This window comes from Homalodisca vitripennis, chromosome 5, assembly GCF_021130785.1.
Source record: "Homalodisca vitripennis isolate AUS2020 chromosome 5, UT_GWSS_2.1, whole genome shotgun sequence".
Taxonomy (NCBI): Eukaryota; Metazoa; Arthropoda; class Insecta; order Hemiptera; family Cicadellidae; genus Homalodisca; species Homalodisca vitripennis.
Window position 1 is genome coordinate 34194404 of NC_060211.1, and position 19281 is coordinate 34213684.

General features: G+C 30.1%; 2 protein-coding genes across 2 annotated transcripts; both read right to left on the reverse strand.

Moving 5' to 3' along the window:
* Positions 1-957: 957 nt before the first annotated feature.
* LOC124363414 (phenoloxidase-activating factor 1-like) lies at positions 958-3367 on the reverse strand. Its single transcript, XM_046818664.1, has 2 exons — positions 3304-3367; positions 958-1283 (listed from the first exon to the last, which is right to left on the reverse strand). Exons 1-2 carry the CDS (start codon positions 3365-3367, stop codon positions 958-960), a joined length of 390 nt encoding a protein of 129 aa, XP_046674620.1.
* Positions 1260-15633, reverse strand: LOC124363815 (phenoloxidase-activating factor 3-like). Its single transcript, XM_046819079.1, has 7 exons — positions 15521-15633; positions 11016-11165; positions 8833-8973; positions 7688-7793; positions 5211-5392; positions 3304-3406; positions 1260-1283 (listed from the first exon to the last, which is right to left on the reverse strand). Coding segments are annotated over exons 1-6 (666 nt in total). The 5' UTR covers positions 15606-15633; the 3' UTR covers positions 1260-1283; positions 3304-3404.
* Between the last annotated feature and the right edge of the window lie 3648 nt (positions 15634-19281).

Sequence of the window (19281 nt, forward strand, 5' to 3'; positions counted from 1 at the left end):
TTAATGACTGAATTAAATTGATTTTATCTTAGTCTGGTTTGTTCTATTGATTATTTCATATTTCTATGTAAATATCCTTTGTATAAAAGAAAATGTTTTCATATACAAAAGTAGAAGTCATGCATTCTCTTTACTACTTATGAAAATACAACAGTAATATCTAATAATAGATTATAAGAAAATAAAATAATTTTGTTGCACACAACTAGGCTATATTGTTTAACATTTTATTATCTCTTTTTAAAATTGATGTTCATGTATGTATTTGGTTTAAAATGTTTAAAGGTACTAACTGGATAATATATTAATTAACATCAAAGTCTTCAACGTGTTAAAACATTGCTTACACAATTAAATATTTTGGCCACACTGTGTTAGCTATGACACTGGCCATGTATACCTAAAAAATGTACTAATTCATGAAAATTATGAGCATAAATAATTAATGTTTTAAACTTTAACAATTTGATACAGTATTTTATTTTAAAATATAAACTTGAAGAAAACAGGAATAAAACTGTGAATAGCGAATAAAAATGTTTATTTGCCATACAATACAAAAACTTATACACTGTTAAATATATTTTGTCATTATAACTATAAATAAAAAAGCTATATAGTAAACAGTTGTACTTTGTTGTTTTTACTGCCAAGTACAGACTATACCACATTTTTCAGTGTATGTGACTGTACTTTATATATTTGGCTCTGCTCACAAATTTCACTATAATTCGCCTCCTGCGTATTTTACAAAAAATCATAATGAATTTAATAAATTTTAGTAATAATACAGAGAAATAATAAAATTTACTAAGTAAGTCTACTTGATAAAATACTGTACTTACAAATAACATACAATAGAAATAAAATTTTATCTTATTATACATAATTGTGGTTATAACAGCGTATTTTGCATTTCACTAAAAGACCTTGCTTTGTCAGGTTAACTACTAAAGGTCACTCTTCAATGTTGTCCAGGATCCACGTAAGGAAGCTAGAGACCTTGGTGTAAACTCCAAACACGTAGGCACTACTCTGGTGGTTACAGGGCATGCCGAATGATACGAGTCCATATAGGTAGTGCTTCTTAGGACCGTCTTCTGGGCCCACCGGTAGCATGAGAGGGCCTCCAGAATCTCCTGCGCACACATCGTGGCCTGCGTTACCTCCAGCACAAACCTGTGAGCTTTGCAATCTTGTGCTGAACTTTCTGCTGCAGCCATATACAGACAACACTTGCACTATGTTATCCTGAAGGACTTCAGGGAACCGGCTTCTGATTCCTGCAAAAGACCAGGATGAAATGAATACTCAGATTAATAAACAATTACATACATAATTTATTTGTTCTATTTAAAATTCAAATTTTTCAATTTAATTTAATGAAAATATACCTATATTGTATAGAATATAATGTATGTTTATTGCTAGTGTTAAAATATCTGTTTATAAAAATATTTGATAAACAGAAATTTAATTGATCACATAACTTTATTCTGTTTATAATTAATTGTCATTTCACTTCTTGTGATATACAGTTATACTTACACCTATCAAAAGTCTTAAGAAACTTTTCTTTTTGAAAAAAAAATCATGATTCTTAAAACTCTTAATTCATAAGTCTACAAAATTTAATATTTTGTAGCTTTTTCAGTAAATTATATCCTAGCAAATTACATTGTCAAGACTTAGATATTTTCAGACTGATAAAACATAATTTAAAATCAATCAAAACAACCATGAATTTAAATTAACATTAAAATTTATTACATGTGGCCTGAAAAAATACCTAGCCAATAAAGGAATAATAAAATGAAGAATTACAAAATAGAAAATTCAATAAAAAAATTTGAATTTATGATTCTAAAAAAGTTTTTGGCAGTTCTAGATAAAGGTTACAGAACACATTTTTGTATTCATTAAGATATATTAATATCTTATCTGGTCACTGTGAAGAGGGCAAGGTAGATGATGTGAAGAAACAGGTTTTTGATTAGAGCATAACAAATTAGCAGTAAAAATTGCTATGTTTGTATCAGTTTCATACATGAAACATCCATTGATTCCCACCATGTTAGGGACGACCTGCATTATTGCTACAAACTTCACTACAATATTCTGGCCATATGACAAACAGAACGGCGGGAACAGAACGCTCGGCTTTTTAAAGCAAGAATGAGCATATCACTTTAAAGCAAGAATGAGCATATCACTTTAAAGCAAGAATGAGCATACCACTAGTGTGTTAATTGAGAATGTTTCTACCATATTTGTTTTAAATATGAGTTCCATAACTCAATGGTGGACCACTTCAACGACTATGGATTGATATAAAATAATTCCACAATTAGATGGTGGGAAAATGGACAGAGGAATCTAAACTAAAGGGTGCCTTAATATTTTTGGCACCTCTATTAATAAATTCTCTTCAACTTTTATACAAAAGTTGAAGAGAATTTTCCGTTCTACAATTTCTCTAACCACCTTCAAAGCCATTTAGCGTAAGGGAGACGAGATATTTGCAAAAAACTGATTTTCGTGAACTTTGACCTTAAATATCTAAAGACGCGTACACGTGATTATATGAGACTTTTGAGGTAAGTTTTATACCATCAAAATAAAGACGTATGCAAATTTTCAGCTTATTATCTTTCATTCCGAGGTTGCATCCTTATTTTGCCTTATTTTACTGAGTTATGATCTGATTGTACTGATAATACCTAACCTCAATCCTCCATCTTCACAACCAGATAACCCACACAAATCACATTTCTTCAGTTGTCTCCAAATCGGCTCATCAGCACCAAAACATTCTCTACATATCTTATATTAGAATAACTGGATTAAAATATTTTGTAATCACTCCAAGGCCGCTTTAATTTTATGTTTATTGTGTTTTTATGTAAATAAACTAAACTAGTTATAAGTAATAGACACTTGGTTATAAATGAATGAATGTTCAATTAGTAAAATAATTCAATTCAAATAATTGTGTAGTAACTAATTTATACTTACTAATTTCGGTTTTGTTGCTACATTTGATTGTTCTTTTTCACAAGGAATTATATTTTATTTAAGATTCTGCACACATATAAATCACTTGGAAATAAATTGTGATTTAATTCAGTTCTATGGCTTAGGCTATTTTTTTTTTAAGAATTGCAGGATAATTACAAACATTAGAAATTGTCATGTGGAACAATTACAAAACAAAAATACAGTGTTAAATGGAGCTATAGCAACCTGGATACATTGGACAGAAATCAGAGCAGATAATCGAGAGGAGATCGTGAATATGCTCACCACTCTCAAGTTGTCCCCAACCCGCTATCAGCATGTCTGTGCCTCCAAACATCTTTTTACCCATTGTGGTCGAGACAGGAAGGCAGATGGGCTGTACATAGTCTGAGAACATAATTTTTTTTTTCAAATTCATAAGTGAAAAATACTGCATGAATCAAAGATGAAAATGAGTTTAAACTTTTGTGTGTTATCACTGGTAGCATTGAATGTTGTCATCAGTTAAAAATTGGCAGTGCACAATACCTTGAATAATAAAGTTTAAAATTTTTTCTTAAGAGTTGGCTGTAGTGAAACCACCTTGAGTTGTACCTTATAAGATCAATGTTAAATCTGAAACACTTTTAAGCTGTTTTTTTTTTGTCCTAGATAATTGGTTGATATCTTATTTTAAAGATATGATATTAATGCGCTTAAATGCTTTTTTGTTTTCATTGTAAAGTGTATATGTAAAATATTTGTAAAAAAAGGAGACCTTAATATTATTTTTAATTTATGACTCAAGAACTTTGTTCTTACATACTTTTTAATAATTGTAATTTTTAATTTATTTATTTATGGATAGCTGCCTTTGTCCCCCATACGATATATATGGATATTTTACAAATATATATATATATATTTGTAAAAATCTAAAAAATCATTTGAACAAGTATTATGTCTTTAAAATGAGACATCTTCCATAATTCTACCAAAAATGAGCGCATACAAGTGTTTAAGGATTAACATTGATCTTATGGGTCAAAAATAAAGATAGCCACCACTACAATCAGCTTTTAAGAGTAAAAACTGAATAATTATTTAATTTTAAATAAAATAATATTTCAACAACATTTTCAATATTTTTACAGTGAAAATGTGTTTTTTATTGTTACCAAATTCTAAATACGCTTTGTTTGCTGTGTACTTTTATTATCTGAAAATTTCACTCATATAATAGAAATCAACTTCGAGTTAGCTAAATACAAATATATAAGTGGTAAATGCATTAAAAATTTCCCAAAACCAAATTCTTTTTAGATTTTTTAAAGTTAAACCATTTTTGTTACTGTGGAACTTTGAAGATATAAGTAAATTTAACTTGTAATTTAAATTTAAATATATAAAACAAGTTAAATTTATTCCTATCTTCAAAGTTCCACAGTAACAAAAATAGTTAACATATGCAAAAATCTAAAAAATCTTGTATATGTAAGATCTTAAATAATAAAATAAAGTGTTAATATTTTGTATTGGAACAAAATCATTAAAATATGCTTTACAAAAATAGCATAGATTTTTCCCTCCAAATTCAATTTAATGCAAATCAACACAATTAACAAAACAGCTTGTAGCCTACATCTTATTTATTCTTGTAGCATAAAATAACTATGATTTATTAAAGCTATATTTTTTCAAATAATCTATTCAATAAGTGGTACTAAACTGTTATGTGATATCTTTCAGTGTATTAGTTACACAACAAATAAAACATGCATATGGACAAGGTGTAATGTGGTTTTAGGAAGGGTTTAAATTAGTTCTGAGGTCCGATGATAGGGCAGCGCCACCGTGTACACTTGTTCGGTCTTCTATGATATCCATAAGCTTTCAAGAACCACTGTCCTATCTGTTAATAATTAATGAAGTGTCATACCGAGTAACAGCGCTAGTGTCTTAACTGCCTCCTTCATCCCTATTCCACCATCAACAGCGCTACACTTGGAAAGTGGACTGTAGTTGTGGTTCTAGTGAGCAGATCATCAACTCATCGTTCGCTACCCACTTCACTTCACTGCAGCCTGAGTGCACCATAGTACCATTAAAATATTCTGTCATCACAGAAAACAGTACAAACACAGTCTTTTGTTGTTCTTTAATTTATAGCATTATAGAGGTTATTTCTTGTGTAACTACTACAATCAAAGGTAATATGAACTCTATCTCCTCAGAGGTACGGATGAGACAGATGTCGTTGAACAATGCGTTCTTATCGAATTTGTAATGGTTGGTGATAGATTCTATCCCAACATCCTGGATGGTCGGGGCACACTTCCCTCTGAAGCAGTCCTTGGTGTGGTGAACATCGTACTCACCCACTCTGGCAATCACTCTGGACACAGACAAAATATTGGGTTCAGATTGTTCAGAGGCACTTCATACGAGATTTACTTAAATCTTACAATACTAATGTCCTGTAGGGTGAGTTTTAAAAATTTATATAACAAGACAGAGTGTCTCTTTTACATAAGTAGCCTAATTGTGCTAATATGTATAAAAATCAAACTGTCAATAAAAAAAAATAATAATTATAAATTCATAGCAGAGAAAGATATCAACAACATAACTTGTCACGCGCGCGCGTGTGTGTGTGTGTGTGTGTGTGTGTGTGTGTGTGTGTGTGTGTGTGTGGACATTTTGCACAACTAAAACATAAAATAACAGAAAAATCTGCTGTAGCCAAACACTATTAAATCAAGGCAGCTTAAATAATAATATCTTATAGTTGAATGCTTTGGAATGATCATTCTATATTGACTAAATTTAAGAAAAAGCCATAAATAATAATGATAGAAAACTCCATGCAACTCTTTTATCAAATTATGAACAAAAAATTATACTTCCATCTTAATTTTATAATACTGAATTCATTATTACATCTTTTTATTTTCACCATGTGGTGTTTTTATATTTGTGTACACACTATATATATACTTGTTTGTGGAGTCTCTTGATAAAAAAAGATTGATTTTCATTAAAAAATAAGTTTTATCTGAAAACTGTGCTTATTGACTGCTGCATTCAGTATGTAATACCAGTAAGTAACATAATTAATATGTATTACAATAAGTTTAAAATTATTGAAAATTAAATAAAAATAATAAACCAGAATCTATTTTTCAATTTTACTTCAAGATATTTCTTATTTACATAATAAACATCCAAACACTGTTTTTAGTAAAATGTATTTTTTTAAATATTTAAACTGTGAATTTTTTCTGAATAATCCATAAAATATATTTAAAAAAGTAAAAAGCGTGTGGTTGTGTGTTAATTATGTCTTTAAAATGAGACGTCTTCCATCGTAAAAATAAAAAGGGTGTAAAACTACACAAGGTTTAATATTGTTCTTATGAGGGATAACTGAAGTTCATTTTAGTACAACCAGCTTTTAAAAGAATTATTAGTTTCTATTTTATTATACAGGGTGACGCATATGTCAGTTTCCCCAGAAGAGAATTTAAAGGCTTTATAGGTTAATTGAATAAAACACACTGGGCAGGAAAACAAATTCATTATATGAAATTACTTACATATTACCATACAATGTTATAGCAGTTATTCGAAATGTTCACCTTGATTTCATATACACTTTATACAACTGAGAACAGAATCAAAATTTTTAGCAATAAAGGTTTATTGTTATTAACAAGTTCAAATGCATTTCTAATTAGGTTTCTGAGTTCGTCAAGATTTTGTGGTTTTGAAGCATACACATTTTCCTTTATAAAATCCCACAGTGAAAAATCACACGGGGTCAGGTCTGGCGAGTGTGCAGGCCAATCGATTGTACCACGGCAACCAATCCATTCATTAAATCTGTTATTTAAAAAATCTTGAACTTGGATACCGAAATGTGCTGGGGTACCATCTTGTTGCCAGATGAGTGAATGAATATTGAGAACAGGATTGATTCTGACCTCAGGAACTACTGCTTCTTGCAGCAACCCTAAGTAACTTTCTGAGTTAACATTTCCTTGAAGAAAATAAGGACCAATCAGTGCAGTACTCAAAATACTTCCCTATACCATAACACCAGGTATGTTCAGTTCTGCTTGGATTACATCATGAGGATTTACATCCGACCAGTACACGCAGTTATGCTGATTAACGCGTCCATTTAGTTTGAAAATTGCCTCATCACACAACAAAATTGATCACAAGAAATTTTGATCAGCCTCTGAGTGGATAATTATTGTCTCACGGAATTCCAATCTCCTATCCAACGATAGGCATTTAAAACGCTTCCTGTGTTTTCAAATTTTTTATTTAACTCCTGCATATACTGTTGAGTGGGTATCGCAACACCTGAATATTTGCCATTAAATTCTTCAATTAATATAGCAGTATTTTTATTATGCTTCCACCACAACTGAAAGATGTAAACTCGTTGTTAGGTTGTAAACATTTTAAAAACAAACACAAACAAATAAAATATGCAAAAGCGTAACTTTACACTAGCCACAGGAACAGACAACAATGAACTTACTCTGTGTTGCTGCCAACTTAACATTGTTACCAAATATCAAAACAAAACATACCAATTTATGGGTAACTGACAAAGGCGCCACCCTGTATTAGTAGAACAGCACATCAATTCTGTATAAAATTGTTCCTGACAACTTACAGTTTTGGATCTCTATCATCGTAGCAACAATGGGCAGCAGTGAGGATGTAACGATTGTTGATGATGGAGCCACCACATAACCCCTTCTCTGAGTCCTTCCTCATCGCTACAATAACATACAGGTGTACTTGCATTATAGTCACATGACAAGAACTTAGTTTATGCAAATCCCTGTAAAGGAATAGGACTTGTGTTATGTTATGAAACAGTTTCAATCTTCTTTGAAACTGTAAAATGATGTAGTTCAATTTCCTGTATAAACTTATATAATCAATTACTACGGCAAAATTGTGTCTCAACCACAATAAAAGTAAATTCTATTTATCAATCTGATAAATGTATAGCTTATATTTGTATAAATAATATAAAACCCTACTATCAAAACAAATTTGGAATTAGGCACCTTTAGAAATGGTCCAATTATTTAAGAGTTTATGAATGCTGTTAAATACCACACAATCCTACCACCACTTGTGCATCGGTCCTTCCACCGACTTAACCACAGGCAATTAATTACTCTTGTATAAATACACCAGACATGAGTATAATGGGGAGAGGAGGGCTCATAGAGCTTAAACCTTCCTACGAAATTTAGAAATACAAATATTCAAATTGCATCCAGTAGCTCGTTTTAAGTTAGAACACATTTATGAGGCCTTAAAACAACAATTTCTCGAGGGAAGATTCCTGAGCCACTATTTTGGAAGATATTTTATACTTCTAAACCACCCTGTGTGTCAGCCATCCCTCCCCTGAAACAATGTTCTATATACACCACTGACAGCAGACCATAAAACTGCTGAAGTAAAAGTCAGAAGAGAAAATGGCATGTTCTAAAAATCTGTGTCCAAGGTATTCTGGCATGACATGGTGATGTGGATGGATGGAAAAGGGGTACACCGCTAATGATTGGTTTTGATTAATTTGATTTAAAATGACAATTTAAGTGTTTTTATTATAACTATCTTAACTGTCTGGAATTATTTTAGTTCAGAAAACTACAAATGTTTTTGGAGGCAAATGACTAACATACAATTTCGGTAAAGTTTTTATCAGTTTTTTTTATTTGCCTGATAATAAAAGTATATGCTCATTAGGATTTTTATACTCCCCATATGAGGCTGTTTGTTGTCAGATCTACTTACATCTGTAGATAAGTCGTACCATCCACGGGTACTTGCCCATGTCTGCATTATGTCCTCCGATGATCTTAGGGATGTTTCCTGAACTGTAACCACACTTGTCCCCATGATTCAGCAGATACCAGTTCTCATGGCTCTCTACATCTGTACGACAGGTCGACAATCACAATTGATGAAAGAGTATAGGCACCGTAATACAGGGTTTTAAAATAGTCCAAGCAAGTCATCATTTAATTTTGTTAACATAATAGTACTATTTTAATTTTGGCGTTTTGAAACTGGTAGATTACTAAATGCTAAAATACAGAAATTATTAGTAGTTTTTAGTATAATTCATACAAAAAGTGTTGTAAAACTAGACAAAACAGTTTGTCAACACAAAACTAGTTCACAGATTCAGAAGCTTATATATGTTTACTCTTCCATATACAATTTTAAGACTACAATCAGGAACATGATGAAATAATGAATGGCCGTCACCTTCAACTTTAAATTTACGTATGAAAATATGTGCAAGAACAAAATTTCGTACACATTTTATTTTATTTTACAACCACTGTTAGAGATTACAAGAAATGTGATAGAAAGTTGAGCAATATTGTATGTTTATAATTTACCACCACTATATGAATAAAGTTAATTACTTTTGAAGTGAACGGTAATTCAAAACATTTACAATATCCCCATGTTAAAGTACCTGCATTCAGGTTTAGCCTGCAGTTTATTTCTTTAGTCATAACTATGAGCTCAGTAGGATAATTTTCATTACCATTTCTCAAAACTACAAACATAAAAGAACAGTTTTATTAAATGTTTGACTGAAACTAAAAAATCTAAACGATAATTATAGTGTTGAGCTATTTTTGAAATCAAAATAAAATCTGTAATTTGACTTTACGTTTGTTTCGCCTACGGGAAAAATTACAATTATGATTAAAAGCAAATTTAAATATTACTTTATTATAAGATATTTTAGAATGAGTACAAGAGAATTATGGATAAGAAACAAAATAAACAATCACAAAAGGTACCTAAACATTTTGCATTGCAATTTATTAATTGTATAAATATTTGGGTGAGGACTTTAGAACATTGGTTTATTATGAAATCTCCATAGCCTTTGACCCATCCTTATCAATTAATTCAATCACTACACCCAAAGATACTATAGTATGAGATGCAATAGTATTATTTTTTGTAATTTTAAAAACCACTATTAAGAAATCTGATAAAGGAAAGGAATATAATTTATATTCACCAAAATTGTTCACTTTTTATTGGATTATAGCCGAAAATATTTTGTTTAGTTTAAATAATTAATTTAGAAAGTTTTGATTGGCCATCGAACTACCCCAAGGACGTAGCCAGTGAGGGGGTCCAAGGTATCTGGACCCCCCCAAGTTTTCAAATTTTGTAATTATATTTTTTGTAAATGATCGTTGTTATTTAAATAATTCAGTATTACTGAGATGTACTGCTGAAAGATCGTTCTCAATAAAGAAACTGATTAAGAACTTTTTAAGGAACAAAATGGGGCCTTACTCTTTGTCCACTATGGGAAAATATCAGTTGTCTGGATCCCCCTCCCCAAAATGTTTTCTAGACCACATTCTTGAACTACTCAAGGCATAATCGGGTATGATATAATCATCATCTTTGTACCAAGGGTAGTTGGAATTCATTATGAATTAATTATGGAGCAAGCCTTTATGCTCACAAGACTACATATCTACACACATATACACACTTTCAATCAATGTTTGAGATCAGGGTATCTTGTTAGCAAAAGTATGAAGATATTTCCTGAAAATGCTGATGTGACCATGATTGATTTTGGTACGAAATACTTAAAATTATAATTGTAAAATATATGTCCAAGAAGGCATATGTTTCATTGACTCCGAAAGGCCTCTCAAGAATAAAATTAATACTGGAAAGTGTGTATTCATTTACCAGTGATTTTAAATATACGTCTAAGGATTAATTAATTATTATAAGGATTAGAAGTTATAAGTTGAAATTTATTGAATAATAAGATAAGGCGAAAATCTATTTGAATTGTGAATCTATGCAAACATTTGTTTAACATTAAAAGAAAATATCATTACTTAGTATAAAACCAGTAGTAAAGCAGTAATAAATAACAAATAAGACTGCTTTATCATAAGAAAAAAAAAATTACCTACCGTTCCGTATATCTTCATAAAGTTTACTGGGATCTTCTGTGGTAGAATTGGAGCTTTTCCCTCCATCAAGAGTTTTCACAGTTTTGGTTCCTTCAGATGGTCCTTGTTTTGATGCCCTTTCAAACCAGTCAAGCAGCTTGCTGTTACTATCTGAAGAGGAATATTGTTATATAATGAGGTTGAGAATTATGTAGACTTTAATCTTATTCATATATTTCCATTAAGTGCTTTGATCATAAATTATTATAACGGAGAAATTATAAACTCAGGTTATTAAAAACGAGTTGTATATTGCATATACAGATAGAATTTACATTTATTACTTTGTTTTCAAATTTTTACAATTTATTGAATTAAAAACCAGAAATTTTGAACATAATTCACCAATTAAATTATAATTAAAAGGCCATTTAAATAAACAGTAATTTATAAAATTACTAAACATTTAAAATATAGCAAGTGGTGCAATGATATAGCATTTAAGCACAATTACTACTTTTATTTAACACTTTCAGTCTCATGCCCCATGTTACTCTACACTAAGTGTAAATATAATTGGGGTGTATCTTCACGTGAGGCTGTAACTGTTAATTTATTATCATAGTTAAATAATACAATCACTTTGAAAAATTCATGTATATATAACTCTTGCCCACCAGAACAAACAATTCTTTGCCAGAAATTGTACCTATCAGATGATCATAAACCCATAAACAGACTAAAAGTATTCTTAACTAATCTTTAAATTGTGCCAAACTGTTTGATTCTGTAACAGGTCAGTGGTTTTTTCATAACTTATACCATAGCTTGCAATGGTAGAAGTCCCAAAGTTATCTGTCTATGCTTTATTGCACAATAATATTGTTCCTACCTATAACTGTTTAGTGCAGAGGTTTATTAAAAAAGATAAGCAAGACTTTTTTTAAATTAGCAATTTTTTTATAATCTGCCATTTATCACTGTAGTTCCCATAAGAGGGAAGACTTATTGAACTATACGATGATTCTTCTTTGCTATCAATCAGGTGTTTATACAAACACCTGATTTGGTAGCATAACTTGTCATGTACAGCTGTTGGGAACAATGGAGATACTTTGGTTTCACTACCAATAACAATGTCACTATAGATGAGCCACTTTGAAAGCGACCTATAAAGTGAACAGTACGGGAACGGAGTGAGGGAGAGAGAGATGTGGAGAGGGAGAAGCGTGGACTCACTTCCTCCTCCACATTCCTTACCAACCAATCAGTCACCACTTTACCACTCATAGGGTATGTGTTACATAACAGCTGTTTTACAAACCCAGTAATAACAAAAGCTGTTAACAATAAACATTTGTTAAAATACTTCTTAACTATACTAACATATTAAATAGATGCAATGCACTATTCTTAATATAATAATATTTGTTATTACGTAACAACGGGAATAACAAAGCATAGCGTGATGCTCCAAAACACAACACAGGGAAGCAAAGCACCAGTAAGAAATAGATCAAGCAATGAAAGTGGGCGTGGTGGTAAGCGTGGTCAAGCTCCTGCTACTCTCCCCCCCCTATGCGCAAGAAATCTTCGTGCAGGTCGGTTTCAATACGGCTTATGTATAGTTTCAAGATCAATTTGAATATACCGTACTCAATAATTAATGCTCTTGTTAATTGTATTGATTATATCAAATGTTTGCATTGATATGAATATGTTTTCAATTGGTTCCTTAACCCATCCCAAGTTTTTTAAAATTTGTCTTTTATGTATATATTAATTTTTATATGGGATCTGTGGCAAGACTAGGTTTATATTTCAAAGACCGTGACTAGTAAGTATAGATAAAAAATTCTCTCTTGAAAATCTTTCACTAAGGTCAAGGGGACTTCTCCGAGAGCTGTTCTTGAACACATTGTGTTCTTTTTGTTGAAATACATTATTTTGAAAAGCAGAGTCCAGTATGGAAATACAATACAATATTTGGATGAAAGAATTCTCTGTTTTAGAACTAGAAAGAATTGGAAATTAATCTCTACTTTCTACTAAATTCCTGCCTTCAAATTCAAATTCAAATTAACTTTATTCATATTATTGCACATAAATGTTCAAATAAATAAAAAAATGGATAACACATGATTTTGGGATAGTAATTGATAAATGATCTTGCATGAAATAATTATAAATTTACATAAATATTAATAGACTTAAATTATTGAGACTTCTGATCTGGAGTATATGAATGAAATTTTGTATGTTCTTTGTGTTCAAACTGTATTTTCAATTTTTTTGTGGTATGAAATATTACATATTCTTCTAACGACTAAACCAGTTCATTTTGTTTATTACAAAGGAAGGAGGGTAGAACGCTCTAAATTTCTGGTTTAACAGATGATCATGCAGAACATTAATTTATATATTATATATATATTAATGTTTGGTCTTTATGTGCTTTATAGAATCTTAAACCACTTGACCAATCATTATACAAATGTGTATGTAAATGTATTTTTCCACAGAGAAGGTTTATATGCTATGCCCATTTATGTAACTCACCATCAGGCGGCGCTGCAAAAGATCAAAGTTTTCAATGTACCTTCACACTATTAACTGCAATTGCAAGACAGTTACGTATATAAAATAGCCAAACACTATTTGAAGGAGCTAAGTTATGTTGTATATTTGTCTTTAAGACAAATTTTTGGTTGAACTTAAAGCTTGAGTGTTAGACCACTTTAATAATAATAAAGTACATGAAAGTGTACAATGGCTAAAAACATACACTTTTGACAGATTTTTTGATCGTGGCAACAAGACAACCTCTACATCGGCGTTGGAAATATAATTCACTTGAACCAGAAGTGCACATATACAGGCAAAGCTTAAGAAAAGCATGCAAAACTGCGGGAAACAGCTAGTTTTATATAAATTCTTCAAGTCTTAGATGTGTAGCTAAGAAGGCAAATGGCAGCTAGGTACAAGTCTTATGTAAACACAACAAGCAAAGTAACTTGACAACTGCAAGCCACATTGATAAAATTGAAAGAACTTTTGGAAAATTAAGAAATACATTTAAAGTATTATGGGAGGTTATAAAACTAATAAGGAACACTGCTAATTAATATATATATATTGATTGGCAGTGAATAAAAAACTAGAATTCATGCATTTTGTTCTCTCAAAACTTTTAAGCCATGACAGATTACTTCTACATTATTTTTATATAACATTGAAATATATAGTGAGAATCACAACTGTTATATTGCACAGAGTGTTGCTATACAATAATATAATTTTCACCTTATATTTCAATGCTTTAAACATTTTTATGCTCAGTATGTTATCATAACTGAAATATATTGTTAAAGTTTCATTGTATTGTAACATAAATTGATTTTTTGTTTTAATTAAAACTGAAATTGTCTTTTATTGAAGTTGATAAAGATGGATAAAAAGCAATAGCAATAAGTATATGAATGAAAATTCACAAGTTTGTAGGAACATTATCAGCAGCTAGTTTCAGCATAATGCAAAGGATATATAAAGCAGAATTTATTTATGAAACTACCTAGTCAATTTGGCTAATCCACTTCAGCAAACTATGACATGAAATAAAAATTAACATGAAATTGAAAATATTCTATTCATACAGAAAAAAGTTAGAGACACATAACCATTTCTTTCAATTCATTTGAACTATTTAATACTAGTTTCTGCCATCAATTTAAGCTGTTTCATATAAGGAAATTAATTAATTTCTACACAATAATTAGTTTTATTTTTTCTCCTTTTACTACCATACTAATTTTACCACTCTACTCTTTAATGAATAATGTGTAATCATTGTTTTTTTTTATTTATAATTAATCTGTTTACTATAAAACAATGATTAAAATTTAATAAACTCAATATTTGCTGACATTTTGATTTCATGGTTAGACTTTGAGAGTATTATTGGTAGGACATCAACAAATGTTAGTAGTCAAAGTGTATGGTATGGCAAAATATTATTCTTGTTAATTATGTGAAATATGCTACAGATTACTTTATATTTTAAATTTCATATTTAAACCAGTTAATTTCTTTTTGCTATCTCATAATGCATTTTAAACAAAGTAAATAGACGTAATATTATAATTCATTAGGAAAAAAAGTTATATGAAAAGAAACTCAATTAAACTGTGTGTGCATATGTGTTTAGTTGTATATTTTAAATTGTAACTAAATAAAAAAAAAACAAAACAAATATTAGTTTGCTAAAGCAATCTATTTATTGAATAAATAATCTTTAAAATAATGAATTAATTCATTAATATTTCCTACATAATCTTTCATTTCCACAAAGAAACAGTCTCCACAAAAAATTAAATTAAACTATATTGTAATATTTTTCTGATAGATAGAGAATTTGTTTTTTTTTTTAATTGTGAAATATTATGGATATTCTTATTCTTATTCTAAAATTAAAAATGGCTTGTTCTTACTTTATAAGATGGCTTAATTCTAATATATGATAAACTGACCTGTAATAGGAAACTCTTTCGTGTAGTAAGCATTGGCACATATAAAGTGTGCTGCAAGTGCCACAGAGACCCAGATAGACATCATCTCTAGATCAAATTGTATTTAGGACAAGGTAACTAACCTCTGAGTATATATATTGCCCAATTCTACGAAAACCACGATAGCGGCTCACAGGAAGTTTCACATTCTCACGATTTCAATCAACACTTCAAGAAAGTTATCAATTTGTTCTCAAAACACAATTATATATTCATGGTTTTATCACGTCCTGTTAATGCTCTTCAGTTATATGTGTGTGACATGAAAAACTATAGCTAACAATTAATTGAATAAAAAATTAAGATTTTTCACTTAATATTTTGTGTTTTTTAAAATAAATTTCAGTTCCTAAATACTTCCTCATTCAAATGTGCAAATTCAAATAAACATTTGTAGCTTCTTACTATTACTAAATGGCTACCATTTTCAACTAGAATGGTAATTTTCTATTGAATTAAAGACCTTCTATTTTAAAAATCTTTGCTTTTCATTACAGATCTTTTAAAAGAAGGTCGTTGATAATTTATTTCACTTTTGAATTAGTCTAAGCAACTAGCTGGAAAGGTTTAACAATAAAAATCATACGGAATGGCTTTTATCTCACATTAACTTTATTGTAACCCTTCTAAATTTACTCAAATATATAAATTGTTAGAAAACACACAAAAATATAAGTATGAAGTTAAGATTTATAAAAATTACATTTACATGCCATTCAAACAGCAGAGAAAATATTTAAATTATACATGGTTTTCTGTACAAAATGATAACTTTAAAATCTAACAGCCTGTACTTTATGGAAGATGGTCTCCATACGTAATTTAAATTATTATGAAAACCAGATAATAATTCACAAAGATCATCAACATATGTTGTGGTAAAATCTAAATGCAGTATATTCTCTTGAATTAAGAATCATTCAAATTTGTGTAACTATTTTAAAGGTCGGAAAACTTACATTGTACATTGGTCTTTTTTTGAGAAATCAATTTATATTGGTATTGAATTCACAATATGAGATAATGATTTTATTAGCTTTACATAGTGTAAGTATAAATATGATACAACTGGTATTTTTGTACAGGCATGATAAGGCTTATCTATAAACTGTAATATGATTTGATAGTTTAACAATATTTTATATTTCTGCACTAGTGTATGTTTATATGCTAATATAAATAACCATATTCATATTGACATTCAAAAGTTTCAGGACTTATCACTTGTATTTCATAATTGTATTTATTACAGCTGCTGGATCATTGAAAATATAGGACAATATCTGTGAAGATTGGTACACTGCTCAAGTTTATTCACTATCAAGTTTTACATTTTCTTAGAGGTTTCTTTTAATTGGATATTCATAATTGTATTGTACTCATTACTTTATATTGGACCCATTAAAAATACTATATTTACTTCATGTTCTTCATTTATACTAAAATTAATAAGTCATAAAACATAAAATTCCAGCAATGAATTTACCTTTTTAATCCTCAATATATTATTACTTTTATTAATTACTATGAAAGTTTTAGACACAAAAAAACACATTTCACTTATCTAACTTAACTATATGAGATATGTTCATTATGTAAAGGCTACTGTATTGGTTTTTATTGGAATATTGGCACGTCTGAACGCAGTTTCGTGCTTCCAGCACCATTCATTGGCCACTTACAAAGCCTTCATAGTTGTTTTGATTAAGTAGTCTTTTAATGCCTGGTGGATGCAGATCATGATGTCTGTGGCAACTGTTTTTCCCGCCATAATCCTAGTTTTGAAGTGCATATCGTGATATGATTTTTTGATACAAGAGATTTTTAGCTATGAAGTTGAACAGGAAATGAGCCTGGTGAAGACAACTAAACACACACTGTGTGTAGGAAAATGTTGTGATATTGAGATTGGAAATGGTCACACATATGTACATGATATGCGAAGTGGCAGGCCATATATTCAGATTGACAAAATTGCTCATCTAGTGAATTGAGAACGGCAATGAGATCATCGACTGATGATCTATCGACAAATCGGGAGTTGGGATTTCGGCTGTACCATTGTGACATAGTGTCAGGACAGCATACAGGGAAGATAACAAGAAAGTTAAAATGAAATACAGTAAGATTAATTGATTGCTTATTGCAACAACCTGTTTTACAATATAAGAAACTAAAAATAAATTGTTCTTATTCAAATAAAGTGATTTATAGAGTGAAACTGTAACACACTATATAATAAAATGCAGGATAATTTTAAAATGTTGTCATCCAAATTTCCATATTATATCCTACTAAACTTCTTGGGACCCAACTGTTAGATAAACTCTATACGTACGTATTTGCAGTACATCCCTTAACATGTACAGGGATTTGCAGGAGTTTCTAGTAATAGAGTTTTCTCTTAGGGATTTCTCACCGTAAAATGTCTATTCTGGAATAATATCCCTTGTGAACAATCATGAATATACTAATGAGTGATTCCGAATATTTAGTACAATGGGAAATAGAAATAATTTTACTTTTTAAACTCGTGAGTCTCACAATTTCAAACAAGAGATCTGTTTACACAATAACTTGTTAAGTTGTGCAACCATATCTAACTGCAGCTTCTGCCGCCAGGTTGCACCACCGGTATGAACATTTTAGTTTTATGATTTTTCAATTTAATTACTTATAATGCTATATAAGGTAAACTGCATTCTCTTTGTCTACAGGGTTAACACATAAAAAGCTGGATACCACAAAGTGTGATCTATGTGGGTTCCAAATATGCTCACTACCGGTACAAATAGCAATAGAATGTGCAGTAGGTGAGCAACTTTTGAATACTATTGACAAGATGGAGATAATTTACTTTTTTACACTGTTATGGGCAACAGGACATGGATACTGTACACCAATGAAGAATTAAAATAGCATTCATTGCAGTGGCTAGTTTTTCTGAAAGTTTATTCAAATCGAAAAGGTTTATGTATTTCTGTATTCAAGTCAAATTTGTATAGTGTAGGACGTCATTTTGGCTTAATTTATGGAACGTTGTTCAACAATATTAACTCGCTTGTACTGAAATTATTTTCCAAAATGAGATGTTCAATTTGAAATCAGATTATATGAATCTGTTATAAAGTGTAATCCTTCTTAATTAACAACGAATGTCCTGACACCACCGTCTATATCAAGATTTCCATTTGGAACTTTTTGAATACATTCTATACAGTCCAAAATTTCCACCTAGCAACTATTTTCTCTTCTTACATGTGACGTGAGACTTGGTGGAAAATGTTTTGAAATCGATAAGAAACTCAAGAAACTGCCATTATTAAATGGTTCAATTTCCAGGTGACGAACTTCTATGCAAAGGGCTAAAGGAGAATAGATGCTTTATACAGTAATGTTATGAGAAGTGTTTAGGAGTGAATGGTAATTAATCATACATAAAAGTAAGGTAGAAATTTAATCAAAACCTTTCCTGAGATTTATTTTTTTTAAAGACTAAACGGATTTTACTTTAGGAATATGCTTGTACGTTATAACTCAAATTCTTAATCAGACACCTTAATAGATAATATATAATACACTTTTTAAATTATCTGGATCTATTTCCAAGTAAATAGTTTATCTATAAATGTATAAATAGCTTGTTCCCTCGCTTTCCAAATTTCAGTTTCTTTGCCAATTTACTAATTGTGTTTGCTTATTGGTTCTTTCTTCTGTCAATC

Bases quoted from the DNA above. Each gene is read 5' to 3' on its own strand.
- LOC124363815 (XM_046819079.1), bottom strand. From the start codon at position 15,605: ATGATGTCTATCTGGGTCTCTGTGGCACTTGCAGCACACTTTATATGT. The intron at 11,166-15,520 runs GTCAGTTTATCA...ATTCCTCTTCAG, and splicing joins GAAAGAGTTTCCTATTACAG to ATAGTAACAGCAAGCTGCTT. The intron at 5,393-7,687 runs GTAAGTTGTCAG...GTCTGTGTCCAG, and splicing joins GATGATAGAGATCCAAAACT to AGTGATTGCCAGAGTGGGTG.
- LOC124363414 (XM_046818664.1), bottom strand. From the start codon at position 3,367: ATGGGTAAAAAGATGTTTGGAGGCACAGACATGCTGATAGCGGGTTGG. The intron at 1,284-3,303 runs GTGAGCATATTC...GGTCTTTTGCAG, and splicing joins TTGGGGACAACTTGAGAGTG to GAATCAGAAGCCGGTTCCCT.